Source organism: Erythrolamprus reginae, chromosome Z (genome assembly GCF_031021105.1).
Source record: "Erythrolamprus reginae isolate rEryReg1 chromosome Z, rEryReg1.hap1, whole genome shotgun sequence".
Classification (NCBI taxonomy): Eukaryota; Metazoa; Chordata; class Lepidosauria; order Squamata; family Dipsadidae; genus Erythrolamprus; species Erythrolamprus reginae.
In genome coordinates, this window is record NC_091963.1 from 149042927 (window position 1) to 149066291 (window position 23365).

Here is a 23365-nt window from a genome sequence, read left to right on the forward strand (position 1 = left end):
GGCTAACAATAGTGGTAAAACAACATGAACAATCCAATTAATAAAAACTAAAAAACCCTTATTATAAAAAAACCCAAACATACACACATGTAATCTATCTATTCTTCCATCTTTCTATAGTGTCTCTCTAACACACCGTCTTCTATGTCTGTCTGTCTGTCTATCTTTTTTCTATTTTCCATCTGTCTTTTATATCTATCTTCTATCTTCCATTTATCTTTATCTTTCTATATCTATCTTCTCTATCTATCTTCTATCTATCATTATCTGTCTTCTATATCTATCTTCTATCATCTATCATCTATATCTGTCTATCGTCTGTCTATCTTCTATCTATCATTTATCTGTCTGCTCTACTTCTATCTATCATCTATCTTCTATCCGTCATTATCTATCTTCTATATCTTCTATCTATCATTTATCTATTTTCCATTTATATCTTCTATCATTATATCTGTCTGTTTATCTGTCTATCTACCTACTTACCTGTCTGTCTGTCTATCTATCTATCTATCTATCTATCTATCTATCTATCTATCTATCTATCTATCTATCTATCTATCTTCCACTTATCTATCTGTCTATCCATCTATTACCTGCCTAACTATCTCAATGTATATACAGTATATCTATATGTTTTGGGAGGGAGGGAGGGACAGAGGGGGGGGTTCCTTTTGCCAGAAATTATTCCCTTTATCGCACCATTCAACTAGAACCCCGTTTCACCATTTTCTCCAAAGTTCAAAGCGACCCTTCTGAGAAAGAAAGAAAAAACCCTTCTAAAATTTTCTTAGGTCTTTCTCCCCACCAATCCTATTGGCGCCTTTGAAGAGCCCTTCTTCGATTGGCTAAGAGGACCTGCTCGTTGTCTCATTGGAGAACCGGCTCGTTTCTCGTCCAATCATCTCTAACCTCTCAGGAGCCGCGCGGGCTATAAAGACAGGTGGACAGCGACGCAGCGCCTCACTTGGAATCTGACTCCTGCTAGACTCACGATGAGCGGACGCGGCGGCAAGCAGAGCGGCAAATCCAGAGCGAAAGCCAAGACTCGTTCCTCCCGGTCCGGGCTGCAGTTTCCCGTGGGCAGAGTGCACCGCCTGCTTCGGAAGGGCAACTACGCCGAGCGGGTGGGCGCCGGGTCTCCGGTTTACTTGGCAGCCGTGCTGGAATACTTGACGGCCGAGATCCTGGAGCTGGCGGGCAACGCGGCGCGCGATAACAAGAAGACCCGCATCATCCCGCGTCACTTGCAGCTGGCCATCCGCAACGACGAGGAGCTGAGCAAGCTGCTGGGCCGGGTGACCATCGTCCAGGGCGGCGTCCTGCCCAACATCCAGGCTGTGCTCCTGCCCAAGAAGAATTAAAAGTTCGCTTCCGCCTTGCGATCGGGTTCGATCTCCCGCATACCCTCCAAAAGGCTCTTTTCAGAGCCGCACACGTAAGTCTTGAAAGAGCTAGTTGCGCTTTCTAGTGTTTATTTCCTCCCCCACTCCCCAACAAACCCAAAAGGTTCTTTGGGTCTACGGCAGGGTGCCAAAAACCCGCGAAGTTTTTAGTGGTAAAAGCAGGGTTTGAGTTTCTTCCTGGCGCCCAGAAGCCGACCAGAAGGGAAACTGGGAATTTTTCATTGACTTTAATAGCCTTTCCTCTAAGAGCTGACTTGGGTCTTGGAATTGGCTTAAACCAATACCAGCTATATAGATTTTCATAGTGTGTGACATACTGTACATATATGTAGATTGTTCTGAGTTTGGGTTTTGCCCGGTGTAATATTTTGCATGTCTCAACAATCTACGTACATATACCCGTGAAAATCTACGAAAACATAATTTTAATTTAACTTTCAAATTCTGCAAAAAAACGTGATATATATGTGTGTGCGCATTTAACCCTGCTGTTCTGTTCCGAGTCTGCAACACGAAATCGAAAGTTGAGACCGTGTAAAAAAAATTTCCCTACATTTCTGAAACTTGAAATTTCATGACTTCCATCAATTATGGGGTTCTTTCTATGAGAATTTTTTTAGGGGGGTGGGCTTTGTTTTTGCTGGGCACTTGTACTGTTTACAAGTCTGACTTGCACCAAACATTCTTTTATTTTAAGTGCTTATATTTGAAAACGTCTTTCCCTTGGAAACTAGGTTAAACATTTCTGCACACAATGAAATGAAAATTGAAATAAAATAATGCTTATTGGTTTATTTTGTTCATAAAAGACCGCCCGCCTCCCTTTTTTTGTGTTTTTTTTTCAATTTATAAATAGTTTAGCCTGCAAAATGTGTACAATTTTACTAAATTTGGCGTGGGATGGTGTGTAAACAGTACAAGTGTGTAGTAGTTTTGAACAGAGAGATTGAGCACCAAGATTCTGTTCTAGCCGGAACCGATGGTTGATGGATAGATGGATAAATGGTTTTTCTTTAAGAGAAAGTTTGTTTCATTTATTTAATTTATTTATTCATACCAAAATCCCCCAATCCAGCCACAAAAAAATGTCAGCCAAGCCGCTCGAAGGCGGCTTCCGATTTTGGCGGGAATTAAAAACATGCCGGGCCCCCGAGTGGATAAAACAAACAGACCAGCCACATTCCCATTGGCCGAAAGAACTACCCACGCGCGGCTGCCGTCCAATCCAAAACAGTCTAGAAACCCGCTGAGTAACTTAACAGGCGGGTCGGCTCGCTGGCTTGCAAAGATTTTGGCGGCGTTTCTTTGGGAAAGGGAGGAATTCGAAGTGGCCATGACTGGACGCGGCAAGCAAAGCGCCAAGACCCGAGCCAAGAGAATGAGTCGTTCCGTCCGTGCCGGGCTGCAGTTTCGCGTGGGCAGAGTGCACCGTCTGCTTCGGAAGGGCCGCTACGCTGAGCGGGTGGGTGCTGGCGCCCCGGTTTACCTGGCCGTCGTGCTGGAATACCTGACGGCCGAGATCCTGGAGCTGGCGGGCAACGCGGCGCGGGATAACAAGAAGACCCGCATCACCTGTACCTGGCCATCCGCAACGACGAGGACGTGAGCAAGATGCTGGGCCGGGTGACCATCGTCCAGGGCGGCGGCGTGCCCAACATCCAGGCTTTGCTCCTGCCCAAGAAGACCAGGAGCCAAGAGGCCCAGGCGAAATACATTTCCACCTTCTCGGAACAGAAAGAAAAAAAACCCTTTGCAAAAGCTCTTTTAAGAGCCACCCACAACAACCCCACGGAAAAAAGCGAACTTTTTCAGTAGCTCGTTGGACAATGTTGGGCAGGCTTGTCTTGCAAAGGACTACTTTTCACGCCGCCTGGATGGTACGAAGGATTTTGGGCAGGGGTGTGGACTGGAAGATTTGCGGTGGTCCCTAAATTGCAGGGGATTGTGAAACCACGTGTTTGAGAGAAATTTAAAAAAATTATTCTAGGTAACGTTTCCATACATTATTGAGTTTATCCTGGGTTCGACTTAAAAAGTTGGAAGTGTCCATGACCTTTCAGATACACCTATGTAATAAATACACATTTATTTATTTAGTTATTTATTGGATTTGTATGCGGCCCCTCTCCGTGAACTCGGGGCGGCTAACAACAATGGTAAAAATAACATGTGACAATCCAATACTAAAAACAGCTAAAAACCCTTGTTATAAAACCAATCATACATACAAACATACCATGCATAAATTGTAGAAGCCTAGGGGGAAAGAATATCTCAGTTCCCCCATGCCTGGCGGCAGAGGTGGGTTTTAAGGAGCTTACGAAAGGCAAGGAGGGTGGGGGCTATTCTAATCTGTGGGGGGAGTTGGTTCCAGAGGGCCAGGGCCGCCACAGAGAAGGCTCTTCCCCTGGGTCCCGCCAAATGGTACCCGGAGATGGGACCTAACTGGTCGCTGGGATTCGTGCGGCAGAAGGCGGTCCCGGAGATAATCTGCAGTTCTATCACTATCAAAAGTGACTTTTGCAACTTTTGCTCAATTTTTACATTTCAAACTGAAAATGTAACGCCTTCCCTTTGCTACAACTCTTTTTCTGAAATTGTGGGTGGCCCTTAAAAGGGCCGTTGGTTTTATCTTAGTCTAGAAAATTAGCCCCCAACAGCTTTATCATAAACCGCTAAGATTGCAAAAGCCTCCGTGAAAAACGCAAAGCCTGAAGAGGCTCAGACTTCCACCAGAATTAACGGGGTGGGGTTTTTTTTATGTAGATGCTTTTTACAATCTTGGTTTACAATAAAAACAGTGTAAAGATAAAAATGCTAATTATAGCACTCGAAATATAAAAATGTGTTATATAGCAAAGGGGCTTTTTTCAAAATGCGACCAGGAGTGTTTCTCCTAGAATATCCACATTTAAGCTATACAATATGAATATCCTGGTTCCAGGCTAATCCACTAGAAAAGAGCCGAGGCAGATTATAAATAAAGCGTTTTTAGTTTACTTATATAGTCGTTTTACTGAACTAACTAGCTTTTCATGGTCACCATTTATTCCCATTATACTGAACTAACTAGCTTTTCATGGTCACCATTTATTCCCATTAAATAAAATCATTTCAGGTTTACATATGCTCCAACTCTTTTCTGAAATTGTGGGTGGCCCTTAAAAGGGCCGTTGGTTTTATCTTAGTCTAGAAGAAGAAGGCGAACACTGGGGAACTGTCGGCTGGTCGGGAGGCGCAAAAGGAGCCGGGGAATCCCAGCATGGCATGCCGAGGGCGGGGCTTTGACGTCACGGAGACTCCTTCCTGGCCGGCCGAAACGGGGAGTTGAGTAAATAAAGGCACGCGTCAGGAAGGAGTCTCCGTGACGTCAAAGCCCCGCCCCCCGGAATCCCCTCGTGGGATTCCTCGCCTCCTTTGGCATTATTTCCGTAAAAATAAAAATTTAAATAAAAAATAAACATTATTTTTATAAATGTCCGAGGAGCTCTCCGCAATTGCCCCATCTCGCTGCCTGCTGATTCCCCCCTTCGAAGGTGAGCAGAGGATTTCCCCCATCTCCCTACCAAAATGTGTGGTGGGAGCACCGGCCATCCTTCGCCCGCCGCCCCCTCCTGCCAGAAGCCCGCGGGGACCAAAGCCCCACGTGGGGAAGGGTGAAACCTTTGGCTCCTGGAGAGGCAGGACAGCCCGGAGCCGCTGCCTTCCCACCCGGCTGCCTTGCCCGTCTCCCCTCACGCACACGCCGAGGCCGCCCAGGAGCCCCCACTGCCGGAACGGTGGGGTGGTGCAGGGGCTCGAGCTGCTGCCAAGGCGGGTTGTCGGGGTGGGGGGGCCAGTCTCCAGCTGCCTTCCCTGCGCAGCCTGGGACCGCTGGCGAGAGTTTTGCCTCGGCCGTTTCTTCCGAGGGTGGCCCGCCCCCTCCGCCTCCTCTCTGCTGGGGGTTAAAGGGTTAAATAAGGTCCAGGGGGGAAGTGTTTTTAAAAGGAAAGCGAACACAAGAACAAGGGGACACAATCTGAAGTTAGTTGGGGGAAAGATCAAAAGCAACATGAGAAAATATGATTTGACTGAAAGAGTAGTAGATCCTTGGAACAAACTTCCAGCAGACGTGGTAGATAAATCCACAGTAACTGAATTTAAACATGCCTGGGATAAACAAAGATCCATCCTAAGATAAAATACAGAAAATAGTATAAGGGCAGACTAGATGGACCAGGAGGTCTTTTTCTGCCGTCAGACTTCTGTGTTTCTATATTTCTATGTTTCTATGCTGGGCTGTACCGGCTTTCCTCCCATTTAACTGAACGCCTGGCAGCTTTATTTCAATTCTTCCGTCCGGGAGATCCCAAGTGTTTCTTTCAAAAAGACTAAAAAGCGTCCTCCCCTTCTGGGCTTCAAGGTAAAGAGAAACAGAGGCCGGGTGGAGGGGAAAAAACCCTTTGGCATTGCAAACTGCAAAGGGGATTTTTGAACAAAGATAGACAATATCGCCAAAAAAGCTTCTAGAGTTGTTAACCTGATCCTACGCAGCTTCTTCTCTGGCAATCTCACACTACTCACAAGAGCCTACAAAACTTTTGCCAGACCCATCCTAGACTACTGCTCATCTGTCTGGAACCCATACCACATCTTAGACATCAACACCCTTGAAAATGTCCAAAGATATTTCACCAGAAGAGCCCTTCACTCCTCCACTCGAAACAGAATATCCTACGAAAATAGACTAACAATCCTGGGCCTAGAAAGCCTAGAACTACGGCGCCTAAAACATGATTTGAGTATTGCCCACAAGATCATATGCTGCAACGTCCTACCGGTCAATGACTACTTCAGCTTCAACCACAACAACACAAGAACACGCAACAGATTCAAACTTAATACGAACCGCACCAAACTTGACTGTAAAAAATATGATTTCAACAATGGAGTTATCGAAGCGTGGAACTCATTGCCGGACTCAATTGTGTCAGCCCCTAACCCCCAACACTTCTCCCTTAGACTCTCCACGATTGACCTCTCCAGGTTCCTAAGAGGCCAGTAAGGGGCATATATAAGTGCACTTGTGTGCCTTTCGTCCCCTGTCCAATTGTCTTTCCTTTCTCTCACTTATCATATATATTCTCTTCCTTTCATATATCCTCTCCTCTAAGTTCACTTTACCCTTATATATATTACTACATGTCTATTTTTCTTCCTATGTATTTGTGTATTGGACAAATGAATAAATAAGTAAATAAATAAATAAAAATAAAAATTTTAAAAACAGTGGAAGGATGGAGTTTATTGCTGCATTTAACTCACCCTGAAGAGCCCATTGAAGTTTCGGGTGGTCCCCTTTCCTTTTTCTTTTTCTTCTTCTCCCTCTCCCCCTCTCTTCTCCTCCTCCTTCCCCTTTTTTCCATCCTGCCTTCCCCCCCTTCTTCCTCTTCCTCCTCTCTTTTCTTTTCCTCTCCTTCTTCCTCTCCTCCTCCTCTTCCTTTCCTTCCTCTTCCCCCTTCTTTCTATCCTGCCTTTCTCTCCTCTTTCTCCTCTTTCCTCTTCCTTCCCTTCTTCCTCCTCCCCCTCCGTGCAAGAACGCCCTCTTCCTCCCTGCCTGGGCCACACTCCCTCCTCGAGGCAAGGGGCTCAATGTGATTCCTGCCAAAAAGCTATTTTTTCTCTCTCACACACACACATGCACACACACAACTCCTGCCTGGGTATGAAAGGGGGCAGGAGGGGGGGAGGAAAGGGACCACAGAGCCCATCATCCCCTCCGCACACAGCTTCCACCCCGGCAGCAGAACCTCCCTCAGCCAGCGCAGTCTATCTCTCTCACACACACAACTACTGCCTGGGTATCAAAGGAGTGGGGGGGTAACATTGGAAAGGGTCCTTCTAGACCCCTCCCTGATTGAACTACCACCCCCCTCCACCTCAAAAAAGAAGGAAGAGGAAGGGGCAGAGGGAGAAGGAAAGAGAAGAAAAAGAGAGGAGGAGGAATGCCCCCCCCCCCCCGTGATTTGTTTGCAGAGGAGGCCAGTGAAGGGCTTGAACCCAGGCTCCAGTTAGGGCAAATGGGATGGCCCTGGAAGAGGAGGAGAGACACATCTGTGTTTTATCCAGGCCCTTAATTTGGTTTGCAGCCTGAAAGAATCCTTCCACCACCCCACCCCCACCCCCCCATCATCGATTTGCTCACATATTTATTTTTCTTTCTTTCTTCCTTCTTAGAAACATAGGACATTGACAGCAGAAAAAGACCTCATGGTCCATCCAGTCTGCCCTTATACTATTTCCTGTATTTTATCTTAGGATGGATATATGTTTATCCCAGGCATGTTTCAATTCAGTTACTGTGGATTTACCAACCACGTATGCTGGAAGTTTGTTCCAAGCATCTACTACTCTTTCAGTCAAATAATATTTTCTCACATTGCTTCTGATCTTTTCCCCAAGTAACTTCAGATTGTGCCCCCTTGTTCTTATGTTCACTTTCCTATTAAAAACACTCCCCTCCTGGACCTTATTTAACCCTTTAACATATTTAAATGTTTTGATCATGTCCCCCCTTTCCCTTCTGTCCTCCAGACTATACAGATTGAGTTCATGAAGTCTTTCCTGATACGTTTTATGCTTAAGACCTTCCATCATTCTTGTAGCCCGTCTTTGGACCCGTTCAATTTTGTCAATATCTTTTTGTAGGTGAGGTCTCCAGAACTGAACACAGTATTCCAAACGTGGTCTCACCAGCACTCTATATAGAGGGATCATAATCTCCCTCTTCCTGCTTGTTATACCTCTAGCTATGCAGCCAAGCATCCTACTTGCTTTCCCTACCACCGACAGCACTGTTCACCCATTTTGATACTGTCAGAAATCACTACCCCTAAATCTTTCTCTTCTGAAGTTTTTGCTAACACAGAACTGCCAATACTCAGATTGAGGCTTCCTTTTGCCCAAGTGCATTATTTTAGATTTGGAAACATTAAACTGCAGTTTCCATTGCTTTGACCATTTATCTCGTAAAGCTCAATCAGTTACCATATTACAGACGCCTCCAGGAATATCAACCCTATTGCAATAGGCAAACCTTCCCTACCAAACCTTCCCGTCACTCACAAATATATTAAAAAGAATAGGACCCATGGAGCTGCACCCAATTAGGTGTACTGGTAGGAACCACTGATTCAATTACGGTATACAGTATATTTATTTTGTCCAATACAAATTGAAAGTACTGTATATCATTTATTCCCACTATGCTCTACTAGCTTTTCATGATCACCATTTATTCCCATTAAATAAAATCATTTCAGGTTTACATATGCTCCAACTCTTTTTTCTGAAATTGTGGGTGGCCCTTAAAAGGGCCGTTGGTTTTATCTTAGTCTAGAAAATTAGCCCCCAAAGCCATACAAGGTACGACCTTGGCGCTTCAGCGCGTACACCACATCCATAGCCGTCACGGTCTTCCTCTTGGCATGCTCAGTGTAAGTCACGGCATCGCGGATCACATTCTCCAGAAAAACCTTCAACACTCCACGGGTCTCTTCATAGATCAAGCCAGAAATGCGCTTCACGCCTCCCCGGCGAGCCAAGCGCCGGATAGCCGGCTTAGTGATGCCTTGGATGTTGTCCCGGAGCACCTTCCGATGCCTTTTTGCTCCCCCTTTTCCCAAGCCTTTTCCGCCTTTGCCACGACCAGACATGTTTAAAGAACGACGAGCAGCACAAACTAATGTCAATGGTCCGCAAGGAACGGTTTATAAAGAAGAATGTCGGACCAGAAAGAAAACTTAGGCACTGGGGCTTCTTTGAAATGGCTCGATCAGAGGCGAACGTAATTGAATTTCTAGCCTGACCTCTACAGCCAATTGCAGCTCAGCCCTCGAAATTCAAACATCCTAACGGATGTTTCCTATGCTTCAGCCAATCAGGCTGTGCGAAGGGCCTATAAATACCCTGAAGCGCGGCACGGCAATATACTATTTCAACTGTGATTTTTAGAGATGGCTCGTACTAAGCAGACCGCTCGCAAGTCCACCGGCGGGAAGGCGCCCCGCAAGCAGCTGGCCACCAAGGCGGCGCGGAAGAGCGCTCCGGCCACGGGCGGCGTGAAGAAGCCTCACCGCTACCGCCCCGGCACCGTGGCCCTGAGGGAGATCCGGCGCTACCAGAAGTCAACGGAGCTGCTGATCCGCAAGCTGCCCTTCCAGCGCTTGGTGCGGGAGATCGCGCAGGACTTCAAGACCGACCTGCGCTTCCAGAGCTCGGCCGTGATGGCGCTGCAGGAGGCGAGCGAGGCTTACCTCGTGGGCCTCTTTGAGGACACCAACCTGTGTGCCATCCACGCCAAGCGTGTCACCATCATGCCCAAGGACATCCAGCTGGCCCGTCGCATCCGTGGGGAGAGGGCGTAAAATCACTCAACAGGCCACTCCGATTCAGAAACCCAAAGGCTCTTTTAAGAGCCACCAAATTTTCAAAAGAAAGTGCTGATCACAACCGCCTCTATTTCTAATAATCAAACGCGCAAAGTTCCAATCATTTCGCTTGGGATCTGCTTTACATCCACGTAAAAAATTGGAGCCTTAATTTAACGTGGGTTTATGGGAATAGCGTACGGTATGTAGACTCGGGGCAGCTCACAACAATAAAAATATAACATTAGATATACAGTATAATAAAATATAAAAAGCCTGGGGGAATTCTCAGATAAGGGGTTGGCAATAAAAAATTATTGTAACTACAATGGAATACAATAAAACGATAAATATCTTTGATGACTTACTTTTATCAATCCGGTAGAACGTGGGTTGGACAGAATGATTGGCCCCCAAAACCATCCAGTTTTTTATTCTTAATTGCTCTTTACTTTGCCTGATTAAAAAAAATCGCTGGTCTACTATATACACTGGCGACTGCCGCACTTAACAGCCCTGCAAGGTAGCCTAGTTATTCGAGTGAAAACAGCACCTTTTAAAAACCATTTGTAGGTGGCTCTTAAAAGAGCCTTTGGGGTTTTTAGAGACTCGCGCGCCTGAGGTAAAACCAGAGCGCTCACTTCTTCACCACGCTTTTCTTGGGCTTCGCCACTTTCGCTTTGGGTGTCTTGGGCTTCGCTTTTGGCTTCGCTGCCCGAGCCTTGGCGGGGCTTTTGACCGTCTTTTTGGCCTTGGCTGCCGCGGCTTTAGGCTTCTTGACACCCTTGGGGGCTTTCTTGACAGACTTCTTGGCGGGTTTCTTTGCCCCGGCGGCAACGGAGGCCTTTTTCGGTTTCTTGGCGGGTCCGGTAGGCTTTTTGGCGCTCTTGGTTCCCGCCGGCTGCTGCTTCTTGCGGGCCTTGTCCTTGGGATCGGCCTGCTTCTTGTTAAGCTTGAAGGAGCCAGAGGCGCCCGTGCCCTTCGTCTGCAGCAGCATCCCCTTAGTCACCAGGCTCTTCAGGCCCAGCTTGATCCGGCTGTTGTTCTTCTCCACGTCGTAGCCCGAAGCCGCCAAGGATTTCTTCAGCGCGGCCAAGGAGATGCCGCCGCGCTCCTTAGAGGCCGCCACCGCCTGCATCAGCAGCTCCGTCACGCTGGGGCCAGTTGCCTTCCGCACCTTCGTCGCCCCCGCCGCTCTCCTCGCCGCCACCGCCGCCTTGGTAGCCGGAGCCGCCGCCACGGGCGCTGCCGGAGCGACTTCTGCCATCTTTAACAAGGAAACCTCACTGCTCTGACAGGGCCCTAAAATTGCCCTGAGGCGCGGCCGGCGCTGCTATTTATAGGAGAGGAACTGAGCGCTGATTGGTCCGTTGCCAGCACTGCGTTTTGCCGGCCCAAATCTGCTCTTTGGGTGCTTGCAAACTTTTTTGTGTTTCTGAATCCGCATAAAACAGCCGATTAATACAAATCCTTCGGGCGGATCCTTTCCCTTCCCAGGGGGATCTAGAGGGGAGGATGTCCTCTTTCGGGATCCCAGTTTTCCTTGGCTGGAACAGCGTCGGAATTGCGGGGAGAAAGCGCGGAGCACCACTTCTCTCGGTTTCTTCCGCCTTGACACGTGTAAACTTAAGATGCTGAAGGGGCCTCTTAGGAAACCCCCGTGTAAAGCCCTTGGAAACAGCACCCTGGAGGGGTCCGCATCTTGACCCGCCCGCCAGGCAAGGATCTCGGCTGACGATTTCCCCGCAATTGCTTCTTTAATCCAGCGAAGTAACACATCGAACAACCTACACAGATGAAACATTCGTTTTATGCGGGGACTTGAAAATGACAAACGCACAAAAGTTGGAGAATTGGGTTGTAGTTAAAGAAGCCCGGGACAAGTGACAAGTTAAAAATTTAAGGGGGGGGGGTTATTTTTAAGCACTCTGATTTATATTTTTTTTTTTCTCAAACTCAGTAACCTACATTTAAAAATACCTTGTATATCTCTCTGCTTAATAATCATAATATTACTTCAAAGCAGGAGTTACATTCTCGGGAAGAAAAAAAATGTTATGCAAAGCAAAGAAAGGCAAAAAGAAAAAGAAATTATAATTTTGAAAAATAGACCTAATTAAGCCCCCTTTGCACTACCCTGCTACTGTTAACACCACTTTGTAAGACCTTAGTAAGGCCACACTTGGAATCCTGCATTCAGTTTTTGGCCCCACGATGCAAAAAGGATGTGGAGACTCTAGAAAGAGTCCAGAGAAGAGCAACAAAGATGATCGGGGATTGGAGGCTAAAACATATGAAGAACAGTTGCAGGAACTGGGCATGGCTAGTTTAATGAAAAGAACTAAGGGAGACATGAAAGCAATGTTCCAATATCTCAGGGGTTGCCACAAAGAAGAAGGAGTCAACCTATACTCCAAAGCACCTGAGGGTAGAACAAGAAGCAATGGGTGGAAACTAAACAAGGAGAGAAGCAACTTAAGGAGACATTTCCTGACAGTTAGAACAATTAATCCATTAATTAGTTTAATTAATTAAATAATTAGACAACTTGCCTCCATAAATTGTGAATGCTCCCACACTGGAAGTTGTTAAGAAGATGTTGGATAACCATTTGTCTGAAGTGGTGTAGAATAGAACTCTGTTATTCTATTCTATTCTAATTCTATTCTATTCTAATTATATTTTATTCTAATTCTGTTCTGTTCTAATTGTATACTATTCTATTTTAATTCTATTCTATTCTAGTTCTGTCCTATTCTATTCTATTCACTAGATTAGAAAATAGAATGGAATATGGAATGGAACTAGAATTAGAATAGAATTGCAGAGTTGGGAGGGACCTTAGAGGTCTTCCAGTCCAACCCCCTTCTCAAGCAGGAAACCCTACACCATTTCAGACAAATGGTTTGCCTTCTTTAAAAACCTCCAGTTGTTGGAGCATCCACAACTTCTGGAGGCAATCTTACTGCCTACAGCCACAGAAGGGGACTTGAAACCAAGACTTACAAAGAGAGATTGCAGGAACTGGGCACAGATAGCCTAGAGAAAAGGAGGGGCAGAGGGGACATGATAGCTGTATATAGGTATATGAGGGGTTACCACAGAGAGGAGGGGGCCACTCTATTCTCCAGAGCAGTGTTTTTCAACCAGTGTGCCGGGGCACACTAGTGTGCCGCGAGACATGGTCAGGTGTGCCGCGAAGCTCAGAGAGAAAAAAAGCAAGAGAGAGAAAAAAAGAGAGAAAGAAAGCAAGAGAGAGAGAAAGCAAGAGAGAAAGAAAGCAAGAGAGAGAGAGAAAGAAAGCAAGAGAGAAAGAGCGCGAGAGAGCTAGAAAGAGAACAAGAGAGAGAGAGAAAACAAGAGAAAGAAAGAGAGAAAGAGAGAGAGAGAAAGAGAGGGAGGAAAGGAGAGAGAGAGAAAGACATGGAGGGAGGGAGGGAGAAAGAGAGCAAAAAAGAGAGGAAGGAAGGAAGAGAAAGAAAGAGGGATGGAGAGAGAGAGAAAGAAAGAGGAAGGAAGGGAGAGAAAGAGGGAGGGAGAAAGAAATAGAGTGAAGGGGAGGAAGAGAGAGAGAGAGGATTTTTTTGTCCAAACTTTTTTTAGCCGCCCCCCCCCCCCCTTGCTCAATGTGCCCCAGGGTTTCGTAAATGTAAAAAATGTGCCGCGGCTCAAAAAAGGTTGAAAATCACTGCTCCAGACCACCAGAGGGCCGGATGAGGAACAACGGCTGGAAGCTGACCAAGGAGAGATTCAACCTAGAAGTAAGGAAGAACTTCCTGACGGTCAGAACGATCAACCAGTGGAACAACCTGCCTGCGGAGGTTGTGAACTCCCCAACTCTGGACACTTTCGATTGGACTGCCATTTGGCTGGGATGCTTTAGGATTCCTGCTCAGCAGGGCCGCCATCCGGAATTTTGGGGCCCCATACAGCCTAAGTGTCTGCCCCCCCCCCGCCATTTTAAAACTACTGCCCCCCAAATCCCATGCCATGCCACCATGGCCACACACCCTGGGCAAGCCCTCTCCCGGCCCTCTGAGGTCAAACACAGCCCTGATGTGGCCCTCAATGAAATTGAGTTTGACACCCCTGGCCTAGAGGCTAAATCCTATGACCAAGGGCTAAGAGAACGAGTATGTTTAGCTCAACAAATAGAAAACTGAGGGGGAATATAATAGTAGTTTCCCAATCCTTAAAGGGCTGCCACAGAGCAGATGGCATCTATTTATTCTCCATGCCACCTGAAGGTAGTACAAGAAGCAATGGGCGGAACCTCACTAAGAAGAAATGCAATCTGGAAATAAGGAAAAACTTGGGACTGGGCGGCATAGAAATAAATAAAGAAAGAAAGAAACAAATAAATAAATAAATCCCTTCTTTTTTATTAAAAGAAATTAATAATTTTTAAAAACCCAAAATCCATTACTATTAAAACTAAAACAACCAGCAAAACTATTAATAAAAACAGGTGAGGACTGGTTTTTTTTCTCTGTTATTATTTAAGTGCTTTTACCATATGCTTTAAATCAAGAGTCACTTCTCTCTCTGCTTCTCTCTCTTTCCTGTCATTCTCTGCCTCAATCATTTTCTCATTTCTCTTTTTTTCTCCCCTTTTTTCTATCATTTCTTTCTCTCTATTCCTTCCACTCTTCTCTCTCTCTTCCTTCCTCTCCCATCTCTTTCTTTCTTTCTCTCTCTTTCTCTATCTTGCTTTCTTCCTCTCTCTTACTCTCTTCCTTCCTCTCTCATCTCTCTCTCTCTCTCTTTCTTTCTTTCTTTCTTTCTTTCTCTCTCTCTTTCTCTATCTCTCCCCCTCTTGCTCACTCTCTCTTTTTCTCATTTTCCCTCTCTTGTTTTCTTTCTCTCTCTCTTGCTTTCTCTCTCTCACTTTCTCTCTTTTTTAAATTTCTCTCACTCTTTCTCTCTCTCGTTCTCTCTCTCTTGCTATGTCTTTCTCTCCCCCCTCTTTCTCTCTTTCTCTCTTGCTCTGTAGCTCTCACTCTCTCTCATTCTCTGGAGGCTGGTGAAAGTGATTTTCAATGTCGGGCGCGCAGGCTGGCGCGCACTCTCCCCATCCCCCTGGCAGCCGAAGGTTTTTCTTACTTTGAATGTTCCAGGTGGGCTGGCAGGGGGGTGGGGAGAGCGCGCACCGGCCCACGCACCGGACATTGAAAATTGCCTTCGCCGGCCCCCACTGTGAGAATGCCTGCCTCACCTCTCTTGCAGCGGAGGAGAGAGGCGGATCGGGCAGGCGGGCAAGGGCAGCGGCGAGTAGCCAGGGGCGCGAGGAGGCTAGAGGCACGGGGGGGGCGCCCACGGCTTCGTGCGTGCCCTTGGAAAAGGGTGCGTGGGGGGGCATTTTGGGGGGCGCTGGCCAGGGAACAGTGCTGGGCACAATGACTGCTGTGGGCGCCAGGGGGCCAGCACAGGGTGGCGGGCCAAAACCGGGGGCCCCCATTTTTCAATTTGGCTGGGCCCCTGATGCCAGTACCAGTAGTACCGGCCTATCGGCGGCCCTGTCTGTATGTATGATTGGTTCCTTAAATTAGGGTTTTTAAATTAACTTAAATATTAGATTTGTTTATATTGTCTTATTATTGTTGTTAGCCGCCCCGCATCTACGGAGAGGGGCGGCATACAAATCAAATCAAATCAAATCAAATCAAATCAAATCAAATCAAATCAAATCAAATAAATAAATAAATAAATAAATAAATAAATAAATAAATAAATAAATAAATAAATATGTCTCTACACGAATGCTAGAAGCCTTCGAGCAAAAATAGGGGAATTGGAATGCTTGGTGAAAGAAAATAATATTGATATTATTGGCATAACAGAAACCTGGTGGACAGATGAAAACCAATGGGACACAAGGATTCCAGGTTACAAACTGTATCGGATGGACAGGAGAGGGATAAATGGTGTTGGTGTGGCCTTGTACATAAATGAGGAGTTGGAATCTCATGAACTCGAAATTCAAGAAAATTCAAACTCATCCACAGAAACATTGTGGATAAAAATCACAGGACAAGAAACTAATCTAACATTAGGGATCTGCTATCGCCCTCCTAACCAAACCCCAGAGGAAGATTGCTATTTGGAGAATGAATTTAAGGTGGCCTCAAAAAGAAATAGGGTAGTCATAATGGGGGACTTCAACTATCTCTGAATAGATTGGGTAAATTGTAGAACATGAAAGAGACAAGGTTCCTCGACCTGTTAGCTGATTATTCCCTTGAGCAGATGGTCATGGAACCAACCCAGGGAAAGGGGGTCCTGGACTTGGTTCTAACTAATGTGGTGATTCAGCTTGAGGCTCCTCAGGGACCGGCTGGAGCTCTGCCGGATCCATGCCCAGAGGAGGAGGACAGTGACCAGGACGGGGAGGACCAGGCAGACGGGGGAGAGGAACGTCAGGAGGAGGAGGAGGGAGAGCAGCCTGAGACCCCCGGGGGGGGGGGGGGGCTCTCCCCAGTTAGTAGCCTGGATTCATTGGATGAAGACGCACAGACTATAATAGACATGAGGCAGAGACGGGCCAATTAGAAAGATATTTCCATCCCTGAATTGGCAACAGCTGGGTTTGGGTGTGGTTCTCCTCAGCAGGGTTGAAAAGGCAGGCCCGCCCTTACAGTCTCGTGGAGTTATCAACTGGGAGTCCTGTGACCTTGCTTCGATTCTTGGCATCTCTGATCTTGGCTTGTGGCCTAGAAGCCTGGAAGACTTGGGGGAGGCGTGGGTTTTATTATCTCCAGCGTTGTTTTTGCCAGCAAGAATCCTGTTTTATTGCCTGGCCTTCGTGAAACCTCTGTGAAGCTTCATAGTGTTCCTGTCTGTAAGAACAGTTTTTGTTACCTGTGTTTGCTTTCAAATATATAAACTGCCTTTGCTTTTTACCAGTGTGTCTGGTACTCTTTTTGGTTGGTGTTGGCATCTGGGGGGACCCAGACAGAACAACTAATGCACAGGATGTCTTTGTAAGCGAGCCCATAGGAACCAGTGATCACAACACAATAACCTTCAACTTAACTATGGATAGCAAATTGTCAGTGAAAACAAACACAGAGACCTTAAACTTTGACACAGGGAATTTCGCCAAAATGAGGAACATAGTAAGGAAGAAACTAAAAGGAACAGTAAAAAAACTCAAACCCCTCCAAAATGCTTGGGAACTGTTTAAAAATACGTTACAACAAGCTCAACTCAAATGCATTCCTAAAAGAAGAAAGAGGACTGGGAAGTCCAAGAGGATACCAGTATGGCTTACGAATGAGGTAAAGGGGGTTATTGGAAAGAAGAAAAACTCTAGGAGCTAAGCCGAAGCGACACAACGAACTCCCCCAAAGTTCTGGGGTAGCCTGTTGAACCGCGGCTGATTGGGGTCCCACAATGTGGACTATCCTGGCTTGGAGAGTCAGGTGAGAGAGGGGAACATCTGGGGAACCGCAGGATATCGCAAAATCCTGCAGGAAGCCAGTCCCCTGACCAACAGCCTGCTGGAAGTAACTAGGGGATTATGTCCATCCATAAAGCCATCTGGTGAGAGAATTTATTTATTTTATTTATTTATTTATTTTGTCCAATACACAATACATATTGAAGAGAATAGACATGAAGTATTATATATAAAGAGAAGATATAAAAATAGAGGAGAAGATATATGAAGGAAGAAAAGATATATGAGATATGAGATAAGAAGGGACAATTGGACTGTGGATGGAAGGCAGGCTAGTGCACTTATGTACACCCCTTACTGACTTCTTAGGAACCTGGAGAGGTCAATTGTGGATAGTCTAAGGGAGAAATGTTGGAGGTTAGGGGTTGACACTACTGAGTCCGGTAATGAGTTCCACGCTTCGACAACTTGATTGCTAAAGTCATATTTTTTACAGTCAAGCTGAATTTGTTGCATGCTCTTGTGTTGTTGCGGTTGAAGCTGAAGTAGTCATTGACAGGCAGGACGTTGCAGCATATGATCTTGTGGGCAATACTTAGATCGTGTTTTAGGCGTCGTAGTTCTAAGCTTTCTAGACCAAGGATTGATAGTCTGCTTTCGTAGTGCATTCTATTTTGAGTGGAGGAGTGAAGGGCTCTTCTGGTGAAGTATCTTTGGACATTTTCAAGGGTGTTGATGTCCGAGATGTGGTATGGGTTCCAGACAGATGAACTGTATTCAAGGATGGGTCTAGCAAAAGTTTTGTAGGCTCTTGTGAGTAGTGTGAGATTGCCGGAGCAGAAGCTGCGTAGGATCAGGTTAACAACTCTAGAAGCTTTTTTGGCGATATTGTTGCAGTGGGCTTTAGCACTTAGGTCATTTGATATTAGTATTCCAAGGTCTTTTACTGAGTGGGGGTTGGATGTGAGATTTTTTTTATTCAGTTTATATATGAGGTTTGGATTGTTTTGGGTTTTTAAAATCTGGACTTTGGAGAGAAGAGATATATTGGAGGTTTCTTAAAATCTGACTTGGAACTGGGGTTTTTGGCGAGGGAGAGACGTGAAAACACCGGAACTTTGATTTCCAGCTCAGTGGCAGGGAAAGCTTTCTGCATTGGCGTCTCTCCTGAATGCTGCATTTAAAGTGGCAGAACAATATGTTAACAGCGTTTTTGTAAAGTGCTACAACTCTAAAGAAACTGATATTTTAAAGAGAAAATTATTACTGCATGTTTGGGATGGATTTTCCGCATCTTCTACTGTTTTTATTTCATATTTTTACGTTTTAAGATATTTAAAATACTGTACTTCTGTAAGATTTTTTTGCCTTAAAAGATTTTTTTCGCCTTAAAAGGCTTATACTGTATTGTCATCTATAAAAGGCTTATACTGCCATCTAGTGGCAAGAAGTTAAAAGAAAATGTACAGGCTGCAGCATAGGAAAGTGACCTTGATACCTTGCTATACTTAATAACAAAGCCAGGTGCAGCTTGCTGACTCAGTGTGTTATTCCTACAAAGGGATAAACAGTTTTTTTTCTCTTCTTTTTTGAAAAGTACAATAACTCTGCTTTTGGTTTGAGGCTTCTGTATGATAATTCAGCTAAAAGACCCTTTAAGGGTTATATGTATAATCCTATAATCAATAAACATAGTGTATATATATTTTAGACACTACAATTTTTATACCCAGCTACTTTTTCTATTTAAACCGTGATTTTATTTTAACCATAATTCAAGTTTATTTTATTTTTTAAAAAATTAATTAATTTTTATATTTGGTTTTTAATTTTTAAATCTTTAAATCCTTATTTTTTTTAGGCCTTTATTATAATTCATTTTTTTTTCATTCTTTATTATCTTATTATTTTTACTAGATTTTGATTTTGATAGCTTCTTCCAGAGAATTGGCTTTTATATTACTTTTTTTTATCAGACCCTAATTTAAGTGTTGGGTCCGACTACTTACTTTTTGGGGGGGGGTTCGATCACTGGATTTTTTCACTCATTGGATTATATTTGATTTTTTTGGATTTTTTTTTTTTTTTTCAAAAAACTAGTTCTTTATTTTATCAGGCGTTTTTAACACCGGGTTTGTATACCCACCCTCTGGATTACTTTTTTTTTTTTTTCGATTAATGGATTTTTCTATCTATTCATTGGATTAAATTTGACTTTTTGGATTATTTTTGGGGTTTTTTTAAGCATTTTTTTATTTTATGGGTGTTCTTGTACACTGGATTATTACCTTGGTTTTTTTTATTAAGGGATTTTTCTATTTTATTCATTGGATTATATTTGATTTTTTGGTTTATTTTTAATTTTTTTGAAAGGATTTTTGGATTTTATCAGGTGTTTTTAACACAGGTTTGTATCCTCACCCTTTGGATTATTACCTTTTTTGATTGATGGATTTTTCCACCTATGCATTGGATTATATTTTTTGGATTATTTTTGATTTTTTTTTTAAACTACTTTTTGATTTTATCAGGTGTTTTTAACACCGGCTTGTATAACCACCCTTTGGATTATTATCTGATTGGAATACTCCAGCCTAATTGGATTATACAATGGCAGCAAAGAAACCACCCTATTCTACAAGCACTCCTCCACAGTCATCAAGCATCACAGAGAAATTGGAATTTGCTGAAATTAAGAGTGCAATTCAAGCTTTAAGAGAAGAAGTAAAATTGAGTAGAGAAAGTGCTAATCAAGAATTAAATTTAGTTAAAGAAAATCTGAACCAAGTGATTAAAAATGTAAACTCTGTTAATGTTGAAATGGAAGGAATGAAGGAAAGTATTGCTAAAAATGAGCAACGAATACAAGACGGTGAGGGGAAAAATTTAATTTAGAATTGTAAGAATTGCTAATACAGTGGAAGCCCGACATAAGAGCTGCTCTACTTAAGAGCAACTCGAGATAAGAGCTGGGAGGGGAGAGATATTTTTGTTCTACTTACAAGCCCAAATTCGAGATACAAGCGCCAAGGAGCTGTCTCCTGAAGCCAAACGCTAACTTCCGCGTTCGGCTTCAGGAGACAGCTGCGAAGCGGCGCGCGTGTTTTAAAAGGTTGCAGCCGGCCTGGGGGGCTCGGGGGGGTGCTTGCAGCTTTCTTTCTTGCTCTTTTTCTTTCTCTCTTTTACCTTCCCTTCCTCTATTTCTTCTTTTCTTTCTCCTTCCCACCTTCTTCCCTCCCTCCCTTCACTCATTCCTCTCTTACTCTCCCCTTTCATAAGTTTCCTTGCTTCCTTCCTCTGTTCCTGTCCCTTCCCCCTTTCTTTCTTTCTTTCTTTCTTGCTCTTTTTCTTTCTCTCTTTTACCTTCCCTTCCTCTATTTCTTCTTTTCTTTCTCCTTCCCACCTTCTTCCCTCCCTCCCTTCACTCATTCCTCTCTTACTCTCCCCTTTCATAAGTTTCCTTGCTTCCTTCCTCTGTTCCTGTCCCTTCCCCCTTTCTTTCTTTCTTTCTTTCTTTCTTTCTTTCTTTCTTTCTTTCTTGCTCTTTTTCTTTCTTTTACCTTCCCTTCCTCTATTTCTTCTTTTCTTTCTCCTTCCCACCTTCCCTCCCTCCCTCCCTTCACTCATTCCTCTCTTACTCTCCCCTTTCATAAGTTTCCTTGCTTCCTTCCTCTGTTCCTGTCCCTTCCCTCTTTCCTTCCTTCCTTCCCACCCTCCGTCCATTCATTCACCCATTCCTCTCTTGATCGCTTAAAGCCGGTCCCTGGTGCAAAAAGGGTTGGGGACCTCTGTCCTACAGGATTGGGTGGCAGAGAAGTTGAACATATGTAAATTTAAAAGTTTAAGAAAGTTTACAAGTTAAGTGAAAGAAACTTCATTATTCATTTATATGTACATGTACATTTCTTCATTAAAAACATGTCTTTCTGCATAATTTAGACTAACTTTGTGAGTTTTTTGAGGGCTGGAACCAATTAAAATTATTTACATTAATTCCTATGGGGAAAAGTCGTTCGAGATAAGAGCTGCTCGACTTAAGAGCCCAAGTCCGGAACGAATTAAACTCGTATCTCGAGGTACCACTGTAATGTATAAAATTAACAGAAAACTTTATACGGGAAGAGAGATAAGACCCTCCATGGAGCGAGTGATGAGAAAAGTTTGTATATGATTGATTTTAAGCATTGTTGTTGTGTTTGTAACTATATATTGTTTTATGTCATGGTGGAGAAAAATAAAAAATTTATGCCGGAAAGAAGAAAAACTCATTTAAGAAATGGAAGGCGCTTCCTACCGAGGAGAACAGGAAGGATCACAAACTCTGGCAGACCAAATGCAAGCCGATTGTCAGGAAAGCCAAAAGAGATTTTGAGGAGCATATAGCAAAGAATATTAAAAATAATAACAAAACCTTTTTTAAGTACATCAGAAGCAGGAACCCAACCAGAGAAACAATTGGGCCACTCGATGACAATGGCCAGAAGGGGATAATCAGAGAAGACAAGCAGATTGCTGAGAGGCTAAATGACTTCTTTGCCTCCGTTTTCACTGAGGAGGACAGAGAGCACTTGCCTGCCACTGAATTAGTTTTCTCAGGGAGGGAATTAGAAGAATTAAACCAGATAGAGATAAACAAGGAAGATGTTCTTGCATGCCTTTCTAAACTAAATGTCAACAAATTGCCGGGTCCAGATGGCATCCACCCTAGAGTTCTCAAGGAACTCAAGTGTGAAATCGCTGAAGTTCTAGCTAAAATATATAATCTTTCTCTAAGATCAGGCACTGTACCTGAGAATTGGAGGGAGGCAAATGTAACCCTGATCTTCAAGAAAGGATCCAGAGGTGATCCTGGAAATTATAGACCAGTCAGTTTAACCTCAGTTCCAGGCAAAGTGATGGAAACCATTATTAAAGATAAAATTACTGGACACATAGAAAAACAGGCATTGCTGAAAGAAAATCAATATGATTTCTGGAAAGGCAAATCATGTCTTACTAACTTGTTAGAAATCTTTGAGGGTGTAAATAAACACATAGATAAAGGGGACCCAGTTGATATTGTATATCTTGACTTTCAAAAGGCTTTGACAATGTCTCTCACCAAAGGCTCCTAAAAAAGCTCTTCAGCCACTGAATTAGAGGACAGGTCTTGTCTTGAATTGGTAACTGGCTAAATTGTAGGAAGCAAAGGGTGGCAATAAATGGACAATTCTCTGGAGGGGAAGAAGTGAGAAATGATGCACCCCAAGGTTCAATTTTGGGACGTTTATTTTTAAATTTATTCATTAATTATCTGGATGTAGAAGTAAATAGTGAGGTAGCAAAGTTTGCTGATGACACTAAATTGTTCCGGGTAGTGAAAAGTGAAACTGATTGTTGGGGGCTCCAGAAGCATCTCTCGAAATTGAGTAACAAGTATGATCAAGGAAATTGAGCCCCTCCCTTTTGAAACCAGGTTGCAATGCCTTGGTCTCTTCAGCCTTGAAAGACGTCGTTTAAGGGGTGACTTGATCGAAGTGTATAAAATCATGCATGGGTTAGAAAAGGTGGATAGAGAAAATTATTTTCTCTTTCACACAATACTAGGACGAGGAGGCCCTCCCTGAAGCTCATAGGTAAGAAAGTGAGGACAAATCAAGGGAAATATTTCTTCATCCAAAGGGTCCTTGGTTTATGGAATGCACTTCTAGAAGAGGTCGTGACAGCTGTCAGCCTGGAGAGCTACAAGGCAGGATTAGACAGATTCATGGATGCCAAGTGTATCATAGGTGGTTATTGAAACGGATGTCCATGTGCCGCCTCTATGTTGGTTGAGGCAGGCAGGATTCCCTTGAGTACCATTTGTTGGGGGTCAAGGGAAAGGGAGGGTCTTGCCTTCTCTTTCTGCTCAAGATCCCCATGGACAATTGGTGGGCCACTGTGTGACACAGAATGCTGGACTCGATGGGCTTTGGCCCGATTCAGCAGGGCTCTTCTTAGGTTCTTATGTTCAAAACGTCTCCAAGGAAAACCTCCCAGCCCAGGGAGGCCCCGCTGACCGTGCTCCTCCAAGAGAAACTCTTCCAGAGACACCCACCCACCTCCCCCCGAGCGGATCTCAGGTCTCAAGTTGTGGCAAAGCAACACAAAAGGGGCATGTGAACATCTCAGTC

General features: G+C 44.3%; 4 protein-coding genes and 1 pseudogene across 4 annotated transcripts; 3 read left to right on the forward strand and 2 right to left on the reverse strand.

Moving 5' to 3' along the window:
• Positions 1 to 982: 982 nt before the first annotated feature.
• On the forward strand, positions 983 to 1407 carry LOC139154768 (histone H2A type 1-E-like). The gene has a single exon (XM_070729739.1). It carries the CDS (start codon positions 996 to 998, stop codon positions 1362 to 1364), a length of 369 nt encoding a protein of 122 aa, XP_070585840.1. The 5' UTR covers positions 983 to 995; the 3' UTR covers positions 1365 to 1407.
• Positions 1408 to 2480: 1073 nt separating this feature from the next.
• Positions 2481 to 3498, forward strand: LOC139154727 (histone H2A.J-like; annotated as a pseudogene).
• A 5161-nt stretch (positions 3499 to 8659) lies between these two features.
• LOC139154780 (histone H4) lies at positions 8660 to 9181 on the reverse strand. The gene has a single exon (XM_070729753.1). It carries the CDS (start codon positions 9098 to 9100, stop codon positions 8789 to 8791), a length of 312 nt encoding a protein of 103 aa, XP_070585854.1. The 5' UTR covers positions 9101 to 9181; the 3' UTR covers positions 8660 to 8788.
• A 210-nt stretch (positions 9182 to 9391) lies between these two features.
• LOC139154779 (histone H3) lies at positions 9392 to 9870 on the forward strand. Its single transcript, XM_070729752.1, has one exon. The coding sequence runs from the start codon at positions 9401 to 9403 to the stop codon at positions 9809 to 9811; it is 411 nt and encodes a 136-aa protein (XP_070585853.1). The 5' UTR covers positions 9392 to 9400; the 3' UTR covers positions 9812 to 9870.
• An 81-nt stretch (positions 9871 to 9951) lies between these two features.
• Positions 9952 to 11108, reverse strand: LOC139154778 (histone H1.4-like). The gene has a single exon (XM_070729750.1). It carries the CDS (start codon positions 11079 to 11081, stop codon positions 10452 to 10454), a length of 630 nt encoding a protein of 209 aa, XP_070585851.1. The 5' UTR covers positions 11082 to 11108; the 3' UTR covers positions 9952 to 10451.
• Between the last annotated feature and the right edge of the window lie 12257 nt (positions 11109 to 23365).